The sequence below is a fragment of the Gymnogyps californianus genome, chromosome Z (assembly GCF_018139145.2).
Source record: "Gymnogyps californianus isolate 813 chromosome Z, ASM1813914v2, whole genome shotgun sequence".
Classification (NCBI taxonomy): Eukaryota; Metazoa; Chordata; class Aves; order Accipitriformes; family Cathartidae; genus Gymnogyps; species Gymnogyps californianus.
The window spans coordinates 37,755,563-37,776,344 of NC_059500.1; the positions used below are offsets into that span (position 1 = coordinate 37,755,563).

Sequence of the window (20,782 nt, forward strand, 5' to 3'; positions counted from 1 at the left end):
TGCTTCTGGAATTGGATTTATTGTGTGTGTATTTACATGTGAAACGAGGTAGGGTTTTCTATGGTATCCTCAAAACTTGTGTTTTTATAAATATTTCAGCCTAAAAAGCTGTATTAGAAAAAGAAAAACAGTATTAGATCATACACACAGTAAACGTACTAATTTATTTTTTAAATAAATGAGAAAAATGTTATATTTTGCAGATTTACATAGAGTCTCCTTCACAGAGTCTTGCTGTGTTTTTTCTGGTTCTTGTGTTGCTTTTCTGTGTGATAGTTCTATTGTATATATTACTATAGTATTTCCTGAGCTTAATTTCCTTGAAGATAATCCTGGCACACAGCAGAAAACTATAAAAGTAATAAAGAATAAGTAGCAACCCCTCTTACTGGTTATCGTAACAAACCAATATAAAGATCCTGTAAATGAGGGAAGAGAAAAGTGAACAGCTTTAAAAAAACATAAAATATAGCTTGGAGCTTTTTAAAGTGTAAGCTTTCAAAGAGATTGCTTCAAGAGAGATGAATTTTTATCACAGGCACTATGTCCCATAAATATGAGGCAACTTCTTATCTGTATGTATTTGTGATTACTCAATCCTATTAACATCGTCTCTAAGACTTTATAATATAAATGTGCTTAAAATGTATAAACAAATGAAATGTATTTTATCACAAAGACGTAAGAAGTATTTTGACTAAAAACTGCATTACTAAATTTATTTATCTTTGGCGTTCAGATGATTTCATTATTGCATTGTCCATGCATTTCACAAGTAACAATGTTTTCTTTTTATACAGGTTTGAGACATGAGAAGATACCAGTTATCTGTATTTTTAAAAGGGGAGGGAACTAGGACAGGCATAAGGCCCAGTTCCATGATTTTCCCTGTGCCTAAAATGTAGGTGACATAATGTTGGAGCTGAGTGACAAACTTGGAGCCTTGCCCTGGGAATTGTTTCTGCACTCTGCATAGCGCGGTCACTACCCAGAAGACAGACTCAGTCCAGGGAGCTGTAAGGGGAGTTCACATGCATTCCCCTGACTCCTAGGCTGCAACATCATGCTTGCTTGTGCACTTAGTCTCATTTCTTACTGGCCAGGGAATCTTAAACTACTTTTTTGAAATGGAATACCTTCAGAAGCTGCCCTTTACCATTCAAAACCAACCCTTTAAGAACTAAAGAGATGTGCCTTCAATTTCTGTTGAGGCTGCTTGGTGTTCTCCACTCATGGGGTAAGTGCTCCAACCTTCAGGCTATTGTAAAAAAGGAAAGATAGAATGCCACAGCAGCTGCAGTTTGCAAAGGATGTTTTTGCCACTAAAACGTTTAGTAGGTCCTTAAGTCCCTTACACGTGCATTAGACACTGGCTATGACTGCCCTGTGAAAGATGCAGCAGGGTGAATGCTTTGATTCTGGAGCTCAGCCAGGTGTGAGAATGCCACTTAGCTGCTCAACACTGGAAGACAGAGACAGTTTTGGGAGTAAAGGTGATTTCAGGACTAGTGGGTGGTAGAATTTTGTAGCTCTGCAATTTGGGATGCAACACCTAATTCATGTCTTTGATAGCTTCCTTTTGATCTTGCCGTAAATGGCTCAGACTTATTCAGGAAAGCTGTGCCAGCGAAGTATACTCAATAGCCTGTATTAGACTAGTGCCAAAATTATTGGCTTATACTTCCTCTCTTATTAAAGACAACTGAAATTTTCAAGTTAACTGATTTCCAAAGGCTGGGAAATCACATTTTAAGCCAATATCCAAGTGAAGTTAGGTATTTTTAATTAGTCAAAATACCAAGAATTTATCAATTCCTTAACATCCAAGATTAATAATTATTTAAATGTCATGTGTGGTAACAAAAATTTAATCATAGACATCTGTTCTGAAGATGTTATTCTGGATTTTAAAGGTTACGGTTTTTAGTATTATTCTTCTTTCAAAGGCTCAGTTTTCTGGCTTAATAAAACTCCCATTGACAGCTGTGTGACTGAGACTGGAACACTGGAAGTGTAGTCCCGTTCACAGATACAAGACAGACCATTTTGTATTGGTTTTGTTGTGTGCCAATATTCTGAATTTCTGGCACTTAAATCATATGAAGTAAAAATTAATGCATTCTTGAAATATCACTTAATGGGGAATTTTAAAACCAAATCCATATGAAGTTTTCATTAGTTGTCAAATAGTTCTTTTCCATGTACACCTAAAAGCAAAGAGTAAACCTTATTCATATGGAGTTACAAATCAGTGAGAGCTCATTACTTTGTCTCAATATGAAGTCCCAGGTTTTAATTACCCCTATTTCCCATATAGGTTATATAAGAAATAAAAAGCTTATTATCATTTGCATTCAGAAAGTGCATGATGAAGTTGCATTTCAAAACACAGCAAAGCCAGCTGAATACTTAATTTGTTTCTTCCCTATTATTAAAGCATGAAAAAGCAAAAGAGAACAACTATAAAACATATTGAACGTGACATATGTGAGATTAATGTCTGATCATGTACAACATACAAATGAATAAGCAGATCCATCAGTATACAACACTGCCTATGACTTTTTTCAGTCTTCTGTAAGCAATTTTTTACTAAGGACTTTATAAAATAAAAAAATACCATCTTTTTGTAATCTCTGTTTATCAGATACCGGACAAATAGTGACTTGTATTACGCTGACTATGTGTTTAAAGTTTATAAAGGGGTTACAGGAGAAAGGAGAGAATTTTCCAGGTGAAGAAAATGCTTATCACTAGTATAGATGGCTTTCACTGTGTTGCCATCCCTGTGTGGGCTCCCACAACAAAAACAGGACTGGGGATTAAAGAGAGTATAGGACCACTTTCAGTTCACGTTAATTAAAGTTGCAGAGTTTCTGCAGAAGGCAACAACAGACATACCTTGTGGGACTTCCCTAGTGATGTAAAGCTAGGAGTAAACCTAAAATTGCTCTCTTCTTTTTCTGTAGGTTTTGGATTTTTTTTTTTTAATCTCAGGAATTTATGTCCAGTCTTCTCCATTTTGTGCTTCTGAAATGATAAATAAGACCAAAACTTTGGCTGATTATTTTGGCTGATCATAGGATTCCCTTACAGTCCTTTCCAGCATCACAAAATTAATGTCTACACTTGTCAGTCTGTCTGCCATTTGCTTATGTTCTTCCACAGCTCCATAAAATCTTCATGTTTCCTAACCTGCTTAGTTTTTAACTGCACTAGCAGTATTGCTGATATCAGCAGGGGCATGAACAGCTCAATCAAGGTTATATCACAGACAAATCATTCTCTTCTATGGGAAAAGCACTGAGAAAGATCAATATTAAACCTTGATTTGTGGAAAACCCAGAGCATTATCTACTGTTTCAGAAGGGACAAATGACAGAATGGAAGGCCTAAAGAATATAATCTTCCCTGTAATTGCATCAAGTGTGAGGATCTGAAGGGAATCTTGATTCGTAGTGCAAACATACAGATGCCTAGCCTCTGCAGTACTCCTTCGAGACATCCCTTCCCTTAGCAATGTGGAAGGCTTAGTGGATGCTCTGCTGCTGTCTTCCTCATTGCATATTAGTTCTTGCTTCAAAGAACACCGATGTTTGGACTCAGAAGTTAATGCTGCTTTAAGCAAACTGCAGTGGCAGCATAGCATGAGCTATTAGTATATAAAGACAAGTACTTCCTTCAGGATGAGGAGAAAAATGAGCGTGCAGAGGCTAAAGTATTGAGCACTAGAGCAAACAAGGCAATACGATGTGATACTGTGGATTAAACCAACTGGTTACTGCCTTTTTTGTTGTTTTGCTAATCTTGTGGGAAAAGTCTTGCTGGCAGTAAGTGGAAAAAGGATAGAACAATAGCCGGGAAAAGCTACTAGGCACCTCTGATTCATTAGCATCTTGTTTGTCATCACAGGACTTTGAGATGCTGTATCTCGTGATATTTCCCTAGAGATCAAACATAGAAATACATAATTCCCATGGATCTCTCACTCTCAGACAAGAGCTGGTCTGAGTTCTTGATGCAGTATTCAGCAAAAAGGGCAGCTTAAATAAGTGAGTGAATTTGTCCAGTCATGTCTGTAATAATAAAAAAGCACAAGAAGAATTTATTCTTTTTAGTTTTCTATAAAAGAGAATCATACAAGACAATTGCTCATTTTACATTCAGAATGAAACAGCCTTTGCAAGAGCTTGATTGTTTCCTGATACGGATGGGGAGAACTACTCATGTGGTTGCTAATCTTTCTGTCACTGCTCATATCCAATATGTCTCTCCCTCTCAGTGTCTCTGTTTCACAATGAAATAAAGTAGACTGCCTATCTGCAACACACCTACAAATAAATTCTACTCCTTAAAGTGATCATGATCATGTTTACCAGCTAGGCACTGGTATAGTAAGCATTGCTCATAGTATCATATGATGTTTACACTACTAAACTGTATGTAAGCAAATCTCACATTCAGGCTGGATACTTTGCATATAATCCCCATAGGGATATAAGGAAAGATGGAACTAAGAACAAAAAGAGTAAAATGATTTTCCCTTTTCTGATGCCTGCAAAATAATACCTAAAGGAAAAAAAACTCGGAACAAAATAATTTCCCTTCAGAGAATAGTGTGTATGTCTTAACGCATTGAACAACGTCAGCAACAGTTAACCTACAGTATGTAGAGTCTGACCCTGGTCTGTAAAACGTAGTCCAGATCAATGAAACATTGGTTATTTGCAGCTTACTCTAAGTGCTGACAATGCAGGTGAGACCTGCCCATTCAGTTTAGAGATATTCACATTTTTGAAAAAGCTGAGTCCCATATTTTTGACCTTATTCAACTTGCACAAGTGTGTTTAGTGTCTTTCTTCTTTCGTATTATCTCTCTGTTACACATTGCTGGAACAAAGCACCAGATTTGTATCCTAATGCAGTCACAAATTCTGTTGGCAAATGAACAATTTCACACAAATTAAGATAGAGAAGCCATATTACATGGCTTTTTCTCCTAACATTGAGGCAATCGGGCTTGTGTAAGTTACATCTTCTGTTGTATAGCAACTGAACCTGTGTCTGCTTTCCACTGAATTGACAGATTTTGAACATGAAACAATTACATATAACTAAAGTCTAATAGGGCTGTAGTTTTTTCATAAGGTCTAAACAAATTTTACATAAACAGCTTATTCGTGTTTACCTTCCTAATATTTCTACTTCAAGGAAGGTTGTCTTTTGCATAGAGGAATAAAACCCAGGCTCACTATGGAATCATAGTTTTGTGACTCTGCTTTCTTGGCAATGAAATCCAGGCTTCATATACAAAGAAAACGAGGCAATATCTTCTTAAACAGGTACAGACAGACCTGAGCTACATTTCTCATACATTGAGTGGACAGACACAAGATAGCTCCAGGCTGGATGCTTTGCAGTCTTATTTGCATCAGTCTGTGTAGCCATATCCTTGGGCATGATGAGAGCAAGCAGCTCCACATCTGACTTTCAGGTGCCTGAAATCTCCACATTTCAGCCAGACAGCTAAGCTCCCTATCTGATGCCCAGAGAAAGCTAGTTGTGAATGAGAATTGCATCAACCCGAACACTCAGTGGGCGATGACCTAAGTTAGTCTACGTGGAGCACTAAAGTAAGGCAGTAATCTTAATATACTATTCCTGTTGAAGCCTTCACAGATTGATTCTGGGCCAAATGACCATACCTATATCAAATGGGAGTCACAGTCCAGAGCTTTCTCCAAGATTTAATTGTGTCCTTTGGAAAATGGAGCAGGAGTTATTCCATTATTTGAAAAGTTTTCCAGAACGTCTGGTGTTTGGAGTCGCAATCTAGGACGTCGATCTTGGGTTTTCGGCACTTTACCTCCCCTGAAGATTTTCAAGTTCACATTTCTAGACACTAGTACAACAGTACAAAAACAGGGAGGGGGATTCTCTGGACCCTTTGTTCATTTCTTGTCAGGCCCTTTGGCTCTCACTCCATTCCCAGCTCAGAAACATTCCTTCCTACTGCAATATACTACTATACTGCATTCCCACTACAAATACCTCCCTGGTGCATGTTACAATTGGTCTATTTTTTTGTGGCTCAATCACACTGGAAGCTTACGTTCAGCTCACTGTTGGCTGATTCAGCTAGAACCTCTCTATTGTCATGTGCTTCCAACTAAAGAACTAACAGCTGATGTCATTATCAGCCTCAGATAATGCACTTTCTGCATATTTTACTATTGCATATGTTTAACTTTTATTCTTCAGGAAGGTCATCCTGTGCTTGTGTATGATACTGTAGACCTTTTCTACACTGACTATATTTTCCTAAACGTCTCCCAAATCACCAGCCCCACAAACCTGTTCCTTCTATTTGCACTGTAGCCATAAGTGAATATATTAAACAAGGCTTATACTTTAATGATAGCTTGATACCTTTTTGCCCTTTCCATTACCATCTTTCCCTCTTATTCATTGCACATACTCTTTGCTATACTCCATCTTTTTTACATTGTCAAAGAAACATCATAACTATATCAGTCATATGCATTCTATGCCAAGAATCTGTATTTCTTTCCTTTAGGAAGGAATCAGACATCAAAGAGAGCTATCAACTTAGTGTACTATGATCTGCCTTTGGTAAATCCATGTTATGTTTTATGACTTCACTGTCCCCTTTCAATCTCCATGTCTTTAATTATTCTGTCCTTCAAGACACGGTCCACTTAGGAGCAAAGCCACCAAAGTAGCTTAGTATCATGTCCTGCAAGACTGTTTTCTTGCTTCCTTTTATTATCCCCCCATTTCATTTATTGCTATGAATTACTTTTTATTATCCTTTTACAAACTACTCCCTTCATATGCGAGACTTGTTAAAAATGTTTGTTAAGAGATGCATAAATTCATTCTCCAGTGCCCTGTATTGAAACTGTGACTTCCTGTGATGGGAGCCATGATACACGGAGTGTTTACTGTGGAAGGAATAAAAGTCTTGACTGTGAAATAAGAAGATTCACAAGGGCTAAAAGGAAGTATTTTCACAGAACCTTAAAAAAGATATCTCCTGGATTTTCATTGCATCCTTTCAGGTGAGAAATCTGAATGATCAGACAGCAGCAGCAGATAAACTGTCTGTGCAGCCACACATCTTGTTCCATCCTCCAAACCCACATTTACAACTGTGTTAAGGGAGTGAATTCTTCTCCTGCAGGTGCATGGAGCCATGTCTGCTCTGTTCTGGGTTCTGTGTCTTACCTGAGAAAGAAATAGTCTTTAAATCCCTAATGAAGTCATATTTAGCTGCAATAATTTGTAAAATATACCATACACAGATAGCTTTTTTTTTTTCCTTTTTAACAAATACAGCCTGAATGGGAACTTGCAGCTTTGCAATCAGAAGACAAACTGTACTATTCTGCCCCTACTGGAAAAAAATAATGTTAAAACCAGTACTTATGCTACCTTTATTTCTGACAAGAATTTTTTACTCTATGCTATCCCTATTATAGAGATCTATGATTAAAAAAAGTATACGTAGCAGTATTAGGTGGATATGAATTTTATTATGTCTTACAAATGGCTAAAAAATATTCCGAATCTCATTATTAGTGTACCTGGCACAATGTGGCCCTGTTCATTTATTTTTGGTTTATATTTGTCTTTTTGCATTTCTGCTCTCCGCAGTCTCTGCACACAATTACAGCAGTGTTTTTCTGCAGAGTTGCTAATATTGTTGGGAAGCAGATTTTACATGATCTTGACAGAGTTCAGTTTGCATTAAAAAGATACATTCTTCAGCTGCATTACATGACTAGATGCTGTAAAGAGAAACCTGTAATACCAATAGAACTGCAGCAGGTGGCACTAGAAGGAGGGTTAACCAGGGCCATGAGACCGATGAGGGGATCAAGAAAACAGAAATAAATAGGATAAAAAGAACAGAAACATTTAAAATTTGTATCTCTTTCTTTCTAGTCTCCTGAAATAAGGATAAAGTGGTACAGCTGGTTGGCTTGACGGAGCTGGATTAGTGAAAGGTGAGGTGCAGAAGGCAATAAGCGAATAGCTACTTTCTGGTTTAGTTGATGGTTTCTGAGGACTTCGTGGGGAATGAGGAATTTACCGTGGAGGACTAAAGCAAATATTTTCAGCCAGCCAGTATAGATGCTGTTGACTTTGCTTACTTCTATTCTTGTGCTTCACAAGCAAATATTCATTTATTACATTTGTTGTCATTAAATAATGTGTAGTAAATAACTGTGATACACTGAAAATGAAAATAATTGTTCTCTTGTAAAGTTGACTTTCTGCCAGAGGCAGAGGAAAGTGCACTCCTTGGTCTATAGCTTATAACTGTCCCATGTCTTTATCATCTTTCAAAATTGTTTTACAATTAATAAGCAGATCGCAGTAGTACCAGGAGTACGGTTAGCACAAATTTAAAAATGCTTCCTCTTTATAGACAAAAAGTCACAGTGAGAATAATTTTAAAGAGGAATTATTTTTCTATTAGTTTGAGTCTGCTAAGAAAAAGGACTTCATTACAAAGTCCTTCATTTCTAAATGAAGGCTGGCAATACCCAAATCAAATGATTCAAGTTTTGCACAACCAAATTTTGCAGATGTTTCAACTGTGAGGATGAATCTATAACAAGACGTAGTCGTTGTTCTGGGGAACTTGAAGTCTTTCTAAATAACACATATATGCAGATCCACTGGGAAAGATCCTCTATCAAATCAAATGGACAAAATGTTACATTTCAAAGAGAAATAAAATGAATAAGATTTTTGGCATGCAGGGGAAATTTCAAAAACAAGATAAGAAAAAGAAAACAGAACACTGAAAGAGTGAGGGAAATAAAAGACAACAATAGGAAAAGAGGCTTGTAAAAAAGCTACGCAGACAAACAGGAATGGGAAAGACTTATCTGAGTTCCACAAAGAGGAGCTCAGAAGTTAATGACAAACCTGGACATTGTATGGAGAAATGGGAAATGAGATGCTGGAATAGAGAGATAAGATTATGTGAGCAGAAATACTTCATGGATGCAGGAGGGAGGTATGTTATGATGCAAAAGCAGAGAGGAGGTTGCAGCATTCTGGGTGAGTCAAGCTGTGCTATTTTATGCACTTTCTAGATACCATAGATTCATCCCTGGATAAAGAAGATTATTATCTTGACATTCCAGGTACATACTATTATATAGACTTCTGTAATTCTATCTATCTACACACAAACATATGCACACATTTCAGCATATGATTTTGTTAAGAATAAGACTGGCTTTTCCATAATTATGAAAGTACATTATATCCATCTGTATATTTACTTGTAATTCAGCCAAAAAAAAAAAAAAAAAAATCCTATGACCTTTCTCTGTCAGATGTTCCTTTTTGGTGACTGTAAGCTATTTTATAAGACAAATATTTACCCACAATGGCACTGGCCTTTTTACTGAATTTGCATTACATTACCAGAATAATAATTCTTCCTAATTCAAAGCCCTGGGGTTCTTAGAGCTAATCCTAAAGAACATCACTCCATAGAAAGTCCTTGCCAAGATTTTATATGATATTTGTCCTATTTTTAAACATGAAATCTTGTCTAGCTGCAGAGTCCAGGACCATCTCATGAGATATTCTTTAGAGATGGGATGCAGCACAAGGAACACTGTTATGCTCATATTAATTTAGTCAGAAGGTCAATATTAACTCAAGGAACTGTATGACAAAGAAATCCAGCTTATGGGCAAGTTACTCTATAATTGTACTAAACTCCGGAAACAGAGTTTAGGATTTAAGGGAAGATTTAGGAGAGCTAGAAGGCAGGTTATGATCCACATAATCTTTAACACAGTTTCTCCATGCCTTTTTTATGCAAATAAAAGTTGATATGGAGGAGAGGAAGACCAGGTGCACAATAGATTATAACTTCTTCTGAATCTTTCTGCCCAGTATGGTCATTTAGAAATAGGCCTTTTTAATCTTAATCATGCTGATTTGCTATTTTTTAAAAAATGTAAACAAGAGCTGTGTATTACAGTAGTAATAATTGCAGCTCAAAATATTTTTTTATTGTTTAGCATTTTTATTTTTTATGTTTTTGCCAAGGCTTGAATACATTTTTGTAAAACCTAAAATTTTAGGTTTTAGAAGTAGTTAGTTTTAATAGTCTGGCTGAGGTAACATGAAAGCAAAACACAGCTTACTCTTCCTTCTCTAGTTGAATCACAGCATCCTTCAAGGGCTGAGGAAGTTGATTTAAATAAGCAACTGAAGTTCAGAAGTTTCTGGAGCTTAATTCACATTTCATCTCTGTCCCACAGTTGTTCCTGACACCAAACAGTTCTACATGGCAATTTATATTAAATTCCATAGTCTCTGCAACATGCAAGGAGGAAACTCAGCAGTATGTTGTCTAGTGTCTGACCCATAGACACCGGAATCCTTTTGGATGGAAAAATCTGTTGGTATATCTGAGCTCCTAAACAGTCCACATGAAGTAGGAAGACAAAGTTTGGGCCACTAGGCTGAATTCGTAATTGCTAAGTCTGCTGTTTATGCACCTCACACTAACTAGGAATGTCCTTTTGTAGTGCATTGTCATAGTAATTTCTGCCAAAATATAAAGACAGTCTGTACAGTGGAAGCTCTCCAGAAGTAGCAGTGATGGAGCCACTGATGCGGTCTTTTAATGCAGCCTTTGCCCTCATTAATGTCAGGAGTTAGCTAATAAGCAGGTTATTCATCATAGTTGAGGACTGTAACTTTTCTATAGTTAACATACACAGCAATTCAGCCTGTTTTGCAAAAACATTTTTAGGATATAGTTTAAATATAATGACCTAAAATCCTTCTGAAGCTCTTTCCCAAATGAAGCTCTTTCCCAATGTCACATAAGTACAAACATTAGGACAGTTGAAAGACAGCTTCCTCTTTGCAAAAGTTGGAAAGCAAAATGTGCTTTATGTGGGTATTTGGGGGCCGAAGTTTTTTGGGAAAGCTTGGCACAATCATATGTTTATATTATAAGTGTTTACTCTTAGGAGTTGAGAATGTAATTCTTTAATGTCAGTATTAATAGCAAAAAACCCGACCAGGGACATTCATGACGCATTTTTCTGAGGGGCAGCTGATCATTTGGTCCCATGCTCACTTCATAAGTAAAGGTAGGTCTCTCTTTTTACTTGTAAGCTTAGGTTCTCTATTACTGGCAAAATGCACTCATCCAAAAATACAGAGCTTGTAATGCTTTCACAGCTGAAAGTGTAAAAAAATTGCCACGCTGAAAAAACGCAAGGAACGGCAGCATGCACAGCTAACGCTCCCCCCTTCCCCGCCCCCCCCCCAAAAAAAAAAAAGGGAAAAAGATAATGACAAAGAACTGGCCAGGGCGAGCACCCGCAAGCGGCTGCGTCTCAGTGCTCATGTGCTGGCTGCTCTGTCGTCTTGCCTGGCTTTCACCAGAGCCCCACATTTCCTACCTGCCGCCACAAGGGGTGTCCAGGACGCGCTGCGAGCGTGAGGCTTCAGTCAGCGAGCGGTGCAGGGGAGTCTGGCAGTTTAGCCCTGAGTGATCCTGTGAAATTGAAGGAGAGATTCTCGCTGTTGCTTTTCAGGGACTGCTGTTGTTACAGGCAAAAGCAGATTTGGAGGTGTGTGTGTATGCGTGAGGAGATGCGGAGAGCGTTTGACTGAGGTGTCTGGCCCCTGGGAAGCACTGCGAGAAGAGGCAGAAAGAGGCAGTGAGAAGAAGAGGCAGGAGCAGGACTGAAGTACAGAGCAGCTGTTTCCTAATACTCTGGTTCTTTTGGGTGCCTCAGTGAATGCGAACATGGATTCTGTCACTGAAATCTTCTTGAAGCTGCTGGTTCTCCTATCTGTTCATAACTGGCACACGGCAGTGGCAGGGAATAAATGTAAGTATTGCATATGATTTAAAACTCAATCCAGAGTGTTTTGAAAACTTCTGGGATATTTTATTTGCATTTAGAATAAATACTATATTTAGACAAATGCTTACTGCTTTGAAATCATGACAGCAAGTTGCTAGGCTGAAAATGTTCTAAAATCCTTCTATAGATTTTTGTCATGAGTCTATGTACAGAATATTGTTTAAAAAGCTTACAGTCTAAGAGTATCTGAAAGCAGCATTTTACTAAGGGATGCATGTTCAGCTCCATTTGCATTTTTGTTTTCTGTTTGTAAGTGCAGCATTTTCCAAGGAACTGTGTCTTACATGGAAATTACTGGTAGATTTCTATTGTGTACAGTTTCAGCTTGGATTTTAGCAATTTATAATTTTGAAAGCTCGTATCTGCATCTTCTGAATTAAGCTGGCACTCAAATAACTCTAATGGACATTACTGTGCAGTTCAAGAACAGTACAAATATAACAAGGAAAAATGTGGATAGCAAGACTTTACGGTCTCTGCATTGATTGCTTAGGGAGTATTGTTCATGCATGACTAAAGAAGAGGATGCTATCAGTTCCAGCAGAAAGTTTTTTAAAAAATGAGTAATTCATAGTTAGCCAGTAGAGTGTATTGCAAAATAAAGACAGTGATTACAGTTTTAAAGACAATCTGCTATCTAGTAGGCAAATCTGATATATACCTGAAAATCTCTGTTTTCAGTGTTGAATCAGATTAATTATCTTTAAATTAAAAAGAAAAGAAAAAGCTTATCAAGAAACTAATTTTCAGGGGTTTTATCATTCAGTAATAGTTCTGAGCTATTCTCCTTCCATTTGATTCAGCTTCAGCAAGCTGAAGGATTTCATTTTGCATACATGTGGTAGAACAGTAGCCTAAATGCCAGATGCTCATAACTTGCATTGAGCATATTTTTTCCCCTTCCTGTTAAGGCACGGGTTGTGCATCACAGGAATGGGGAGGGCAGGAGCAATGCCTCTATGGGAAGAAAGTGCACGCCAAAGCAAGGAGGAATGTTCAGGAATAACCTTACAGCCCAGTGGCAGGGGACAGCTCCCTGGAAACATTTGAGCAATGGCAGAGAAGTTTGAAGTGTTCTGTGGGTCTATAGCCTAGGGTTTTGCATATGGATGGTTTGTAAACTAAACATGCTCCCATGAGCCAGGCATTCACATTGCAGCACCTAAATGATCTTGTGCTGTCATTCAGTAATGATATCTCATTTGATAGTCAAGTGCATAGTGTAGCCCTAAACATGAATACTAAGTTCCTCTTGTTAAACATCCTGCTGCAATCCAGTCACAGCTTTAATTCTCTTCATCATTCTGCATTTTACAGTTTATGAATACATCCATTTTCACAAGACCATGATAATTGAATTGCACATTAATAGCATTTGGCACTATGCACAAAACTAAATCAGTTGCTTACAGGGAGGCATATTAAAACCATTGCAAAAAAGACTTGCATCACACAGCAGAGCAGTAAAGCACTAGAGGTCACCCTTACAATTTAGGAAGCAAGGTTTGAGGCAAAGGCTCAAGCTTCTTCCCAATACAGAATTATGAAGGATAAAACAAAACAGGTATGAAATACATTTACTACTGGCTTTCTCAAATACATCTCAACACCAAGCCAAACTCAATTACAGTATCAAATGAGTGACTTGAAAGAACAGATTTTTCACATATATGCTAGTATTTATAAATGTATAGTATTTTTATTTATTAATAAATCCTAACTCCTATGCCAAAACACCCATCTGAACTGAAAAAGTAAGAACTCTCCCCATGCTACAGGCAAGAAAACTGATTGTGGGAAGAGTAAATGAGATTATTTAAATTAAGGAGTGAGTACTAACATGTGAAGAGAACTTGGCCAATCTAATGCATATTATTCCTTTTCAATATCTAATCTGGAAAAAAAAATCCCTTTATATATAAATATTATTTTGGAATTGAACATTTCTGTGGGGGAGTGAGTTTGTTTTAAAAGTGACAGTACCCATCTCAAGTATCAAGGTATGAATTTGGTTAGTGTGTTACGTTTCATAAACGACCTCAGGAGAAAAGGTTTTTCATAATTATTGATTACAGTAGATACATGCAGCAGCCATTATCTACTCACTTGAACTTACTTTACTCCTTTCTTCTTGAGAAGTTGACCAGGAATTGAAATCCTTTTCAGTAGGTGATTCTGCTATTGACATTAATGTATTCAAATACATTTACAAAACCGGCTAAAGTTCAGTTTTCTTGCATGAATTTTGATGGCTAGGTAGTCCAGTAGGCTGCCAATCATCAACAAAAATAGGATGGTTTTTAATTCTTCCTCTAAATTAATCTGTTTTCCTTCTTTTAATTTTATGGTTCTTTCTTTAATATCAGATCCTGAATACCTAAGTTTTGCTTTAACTTTCTTCAGACCAGCTGCCATTAAGAAAAGACCAAAGTAAAGACCTTTACACTTCACCTTGATGTGTCAATGTTAATGTTACTAAGTCAGTCGTATAAAGAAAATTTCTTGGATCAAAAATTGATGTGTTCAGAATTATTTCTGTCTTAAAGGAATCACAGTATTCCTCTTTTGACTAAAATGCTTTTGAAGTTCTTAGGTTATCTGAAGATGACAGACCTTATCATCTAGAATATGAAAGTTTATTTCTGGGTTTTTATTTTGGTTTTTTTTGTTTGTTTGTTTGGGTTTTTTTCTCCTGAAACATAACACTGACACTTCCAACCAAGAACGGTAATAATTGCTGCTGGAAACTCAAATCTTTTAAAAGTTAATAATTGCTGCTGGAAACTTAAATCTTTTAAAAGTTCTGTAGTAGTGCTGCTTCATGCTTTCTATGCTTTCTTCCTCCCAAAGAATTGCACTTCCAAAGCAGTTGAAAGAAGTTTGAAGTGCACAGCCCTGAGTAAGTAACTGTATAAGGTCAAGTGTGAGTTTTAAATGAAGGATTAAAGCAAGTACTCTGGTAAGTTTTTTTCACTGGAGCTAGGAAACATTTTCATTTTATTGGGAACTGTCTCTACAGCTGTAAATCAGCAAGTTACTAAATCAGCCCTTGAGAACTTGCCAGAAATTGGTACTCTAATAGGTGCAGTACTTTTTTTTAAAAACTCTCTAAAACTGAAGTGTTGCACAAAACATAATTAAGCCCTCTACACACATCAACTCAACTGTGACTAAAAGTTATTAAGGTTAATTTTGACAGTGAATGGAAATAAAGAGAACAAATTAGGGACTGTCTATGTAAATTCTCACCTTTTTATACCTACTGCTCTTTGTTAAAACTCTCCAGTTTTACAGAAGCTTTTATCAATTCAGATTATCATATTTGTGCTGCAATGATCATAATTTCTGTAAACGCAGAAATGTTTATTATTATTATTAACTTTGTTATTATTTTTAAATATCAGGGATTTCTTGCTAATGCTACAATAGAAGACTTACTCTAAAACTGACAGAGAATGACTGTTAATGATGCTGAAGTTTTCAAAGAGAGGACTGAGTGATCACATACCTTGATTATATTATCAGGTGCAAGTCATTGTACAAGTAATATCCCCAGGGAAGAGATTACTTGCTACAAGGAAAATATTGTATCTTAGTTTATAAAATAATTTCATTCTGATGTTAATCATCGGTACTAAACAGTTCCATAGACAATTTGACAACTTTATGGAATTGCATTAAAAATATACTAAAATGCTGTTTATCATAAACAATTTAAATTAAAATGTAATTCTTTCACCTTTAGTCTGTGGTTGATGTGAACCGTAGGGGAGGAGAAAGTAGAAACGTCCTTAATTTTCTTTTAGCTTCATTAATATTTATCTTCTGTTTATTATTATCTATCGCTGCTCTGAGATAGCAATGGAGACTCCATCAGAGATCGGGCCATCTCTGGGCAATTATTTACATGAATAAAACATTACAGACATGTCTCGTATATTTTGCATGGGTTTAGCACAGTAACATCAAAAGCTTGTATCAACATCAAATCTAAACCAATACCAATGGAAAAATCTATCAAAATTTACTTCAGACTTTCAAGGTTGAGAATTCACAGAAAGGCCTTGGGTTGATTAGACTGAGTATAATCAACAATTTGCATCCCATTGCTCTAGGCTTTCAAATTCCCATGAACATATTTGTCCCTGGGCTCAGTCAGCAGGATGGATGGAGCAAATTTGGTTATGATTGATGGATAGGGACAGACAAGTAATGATATTCTTGAAGTGGGATAGAATCAACCATAAAAAGAAAATGCAATAGGTTATACGTAAAGTATGTTGTCAGTGCTAGTAATAACATTTGCATTATGTGTTAGGATATACTGTGTTTTAGTTAAGTACCAGTCAGGAGTTCCAGAGTAATCACTAACTTCTTCACATCTCGATAATTCTGCAGTCACAGCCATTCTGCTTTCTTTCTTACATAGTAAGTAGATGTAAGCGTACATCTATGTTCATCCACAAGAAAAACAACCTTTAACTAAGGTGTTGTATCCAATTACCTATGTCCCACAAAATCATGTACACTTCTATCACTGTATATGAGGTACAGTACTCATGTTTAGTATTTTTTCTGAATGCGTCTATGCTGCAGTAGAAAATAACAAATAGTTTGTCATATATTAATATATCTCATATGATATAATGACCAGTATTCTGTCTACAGATTCACCTTCTGTGAGAACTTCAACAATCACAATTTCATAGCTCCTAACAGGTTTAGCTGGGAAAAAATATGTCAAATCTCTCCCCCATCCCTTCTCACCCCAGCTGCCTCCCAACCGCAAACAAGCAAATCAAAGAACTCTTGAATGCTCAAGAAGCATTACATCTTTCAAATATTTATTTTCTTTTCCCCAAAATGACTCTGTGCTTTGGTGCTACTTGCAAGTTTGAGAGATTAGTGTGCAATATCGCACAGGATTAAAGTCCTGGTTTTTGGGAAAGTTAGAACTGCTTCTCAGTACTTTTATAAGTTTATTCCTTGTTGCTCTCAACGAAAAAGGTGATAACAGAGGTGAGGGCAGTGAGATCCGTCACTAATACAAAAGGCTCTCCTTCCTAGAACACAGCAGGCAATTTGTTAAGAATGATAAAGAAATACCAAATACTAAAATTAGTCATGTCTGTCGGTGACTCCAGAAGTACACATTAACTTTATCTGAGAGGTTTCTGAAGTGAAAAGTTAAAATTTGCTCTTCCCTCTCCTTTTTCATTTGTTTTATGAAGAGGGAAGGAAAACCAAAACAAAAGTGGTAACATTGATTTTACAAGTTTCTATACAATTGCTTGACTTTTTGCACTGCTAAATATGACTCAGGTTAAATGTTTTGGTAGATTGATTTGGTAGTTCTTAAACAGAAAATACTTTGTAACTTACAACTTGTAACTTTGGCAGTCGGGGCCTGTGCATGACTTCTGGATTAAAATTGAAAAAGAGATAGGTGTGTCTCAGTATACTAGCATATATTACATAAATGTCATTATGACGAAATCTGTCTCTCTAAACTTGAAAATAACATAAAATGTATAGGAGATACAGTACGTTGTCATGACGAAAATGGTTTTGCTTTATTTGTTTGTAAAAAATGATGCAGCTTTAACATCAGGGTTTAACCAATTGCGGTTAACTGAAACTTTAACTCTGCAGTGTTTTATACTTATGTATTTAATCATGCTTACTCATCTGTTGTGTGTTTGTTTTACATATGTGCAAGTATAGCATCACAGACTAAGGTTTGTCAAAGGAATACTCTATAGGTCTCCTTCCATCAGTTGAAGCCTATGCCAGTAACCTTGAGTTAAATTTGTGAAATGCAGTGGAGGGTTGGTGTCCAATTATTTTGCTTTTCAGAAGACAGTTTTCAGTGATTATTACAAATTGCTATGCTATTTTTTAGTAATCAAAATGTAGTGTGGACTAGGAGGTAAAAATGATACTGTTTATATTCTACCAAATGAGTATTTTCAGTGCAATAATTTGAAAAGTGATTGAAATCCTGGAAACTTCTGACATTTTAAGTAGATTAAAATTAGTAACTACAGAATTATTATTTAAATACCATACTCACTTAATAGACTAGTGAAGAAAACTACCTCTAGGGTTTTAAATCTCAAAGGATAGAGAAAAAATATGGTTAGGAAATCTATCCAGCTGGGTAGCGGGTCTAATTACTTTTTTATTAAGTAGATCTTGTTATTTGGTTATGCTCAAGAGTAAGCTATTGCTTGTTCCTTGCTGTTAGAGTGCCTGTTTGTTTCTATAACAATCTTTTGGCAATTAACATATTTACATATATGGTCTTGAGGGAAAAACAGATTAGAAACAGCATGTTGGAATATTTGAATTTATTCTTATTACTTAATGTCATTCTGTATTCGGCCGATAGCTGAAGAAGATCTTGCTCTTTTTTGGGCTTTTATCTGTCCACTTTTAAATCTAAATAGAAAGTGTTTTAAAAAACCTAAGTTGTTCCTAAAAATACGATTTTATAAAGTTTTTTTCCCAATTATGTTTAAAATTTGCTTCTAAAAATCCCCAGCTGTATCTGGTTGACCTGTTCAGAGTTATTGTGAAAATATACCTTTAAAGAAAATTCTAAACAACAAAAAAAATTAAGCCTCATAAAGTATGTGGTTAAAGAGCGTACAAAAAATATTATTACTCACATGCCGTATAACCTAATAAACAACCTCACTAGGAGAGCAAATGGAATAAGTTATTATTAGAGGAGGTCTAGAGCAGAGGTTTTGAACAAGACAGCAAGAGTAAGAGCTTCAGAGGGTAACACACTATAAAAGTGATGCTGTAGACAGGCTGAATTGTATACAGGGAGCCTGAATCACTTTGGTTAATTCACCTGCAGCATTGTGCTGTATCCTCTGTTATGTTAGACTGGATATGCTCAACATATTCAGTAATTATCTGAAAGTTTTGAGGAGAGGAGGGGGAAAGTTTTTTTCTTCAGGATTATGAATTATGGTAGAAGTCATATGATGTTTACTGCTATGCAGTATTAGTAAGAAAATACTAATTTGAAGCTGGAAGATATTTTGAGTTAGAAATAACTATATAGGAGCTGCAGAAGGGAGATTTTTCCTGAATTTTCACTGCTTCATTTATTAGCAAATATGCCTTACTTTTGAGATATATGATGAACTCTGATGGCTTCTGCATAGACAGGAAAACTGGGATTTATCTGTCTAAAATTACAAATCTGAAACTTAGATGTTTGCTTCTGAGCTAGCTAAATCCCTTTTTAGTCATGAGAGAAAAAATAGTTCCTATACGAAGTCATGCAGAAGATGGAAGGAAGAAATCACATGCAGGGTTAGTTATCTAGTATAAGGCAATTTGCAGTGTAGAAGTGCCATTTGTCTCATCACTGGTTATGACTCTGAGTCTAAATAACTAGGTCAGCTGTAGGCTTTGTAGACATCAAAACTTACATGAGATGGGTTCCAGTTCCATCAAAATATCCTACTCTAAAAGAATGTTAGAAAAAAGTATAGCAAGTCATACAGACTTCCTTGTACAGTAATCACCAGCTATACCCAATGCATTTGTGTTTCGTGTTGAAGCTCCCAGAGTCTCCCTTGTCTGTGTTTGGGCAAGTGGGTTCTCCTCGATTTCCTAAGGGTAAGGCTGCTGCAATTGATAGCCCTAGACAAAGTATAGGGACTAAGTGAGGAGCTGGAAATGTCCTACCAGTGAGAACATCTTTCACTCCTGAAAGGATGAAATATACAAGTATTTTGACCATATGCAATGTTCTGGTAAAGTGAAAATCTCATTAAATTAAATAAGCTGGAATTGCCCATTCTACCCACTAGAGACAGTCCGATCTTTCCACCCCTTCGACAAACCATGATTAAAGCTCCATTTTAACCCCAGTCTTGTCAAAACATGGGAGGTTTTTTGCTTCTAAAGAAAGCATAGAATGAAAAGAGACTGTATTATGAGCAAAATCAGCAGAATACTACATTATTTCTTTTCATAAAACAGTAATAAAACAGACAAAAGTATCTTGGTACTTTTATGGTTACTTTAAAGCCTTTCTACTGTCCAACATCTAATGATGGTTATAGACTGACTGTTATACAGGATAGGAAGCCTTTTTATGCTCCAAGCCAGCCAACTGTGGCTCTCACTGTAACTTCGTTTCCCAGTCAATGACAGGATGCCTATCTACTATGCAGCAGTCTAGTTTGCAATAGTTTTGTAATCACGGTAAGACTTACTTACCATTCTTTTTTTTAGAAAAGAATGCAATCTTTAGTAACTAAGATTTTTTTTTTTTTTTAAATCAATGAAAAAAGACACTGCGTCTCGATGTCCTTATTCAACTAAAGCTCCTAGGGAAATCAATGGGAGCTTTGCCTAAATAAATATTGAATAAAAGCTTTAGAAAGTATGAGCTGAATATTCATTCAACAGTGATATGCTGCATAGTTTGAATATAACTGGTCTCTTTATTTTCTTTCTATGTACCAGCCTTTTCATTTTGCCTTGTTTGGGGCACTCAGATACAGAACTGTGTAACAAACAAGAATTACTCATTTGTCCCACTTGACAAAAAATAAATATGAGGAGAAAAAGACATTTAGAATTTTAGCTAGTTCCTGTGGTTAGGGAATTATAAGCCTGCAGTGAAAAACTATTACTCTGTTTTTCTGAGCCAATAGTAACATTTTTTTTTAAAACCATCAAGATGATTGATTTTAATTTTCAAGGGTGAAATAGCCCCTCAAAGCTTAGTACTTTCAGGAGTATCTGAATGCAGTGGAGTACACAGGAGGCTGCTGAGCTCTGCCCCCCAATTGACAAGGTGC

The 20,782-nt window shown here is 36.3% G+C and overlaps 1 protein-coding gene across 1 annotated transcript in view; it reads left to right on the forward strand.

Moving 5' to 3' along the window:
* Positions 1-11,821: 11,821 nt before the first annotated feature.
* Positions 11,822-20,782, forward strand: part of CNTNAP4 (contactin associated protein family member 4) — a 244,003-nt gene continuing 235,042 nt past the window's right edge. The window contains exon 1 of the mRNA XM_050912810.1: positions 11,822-11,912. Within this exon, the coding sequence (XP_050768767.1) occupies positions 11,828-11,912 (85 nt within the window). The 5' untranslated portion in view covers positions 11,822-11,827. The remainder of the gene's footprint in view (positions 11,913-20,782) is intronic.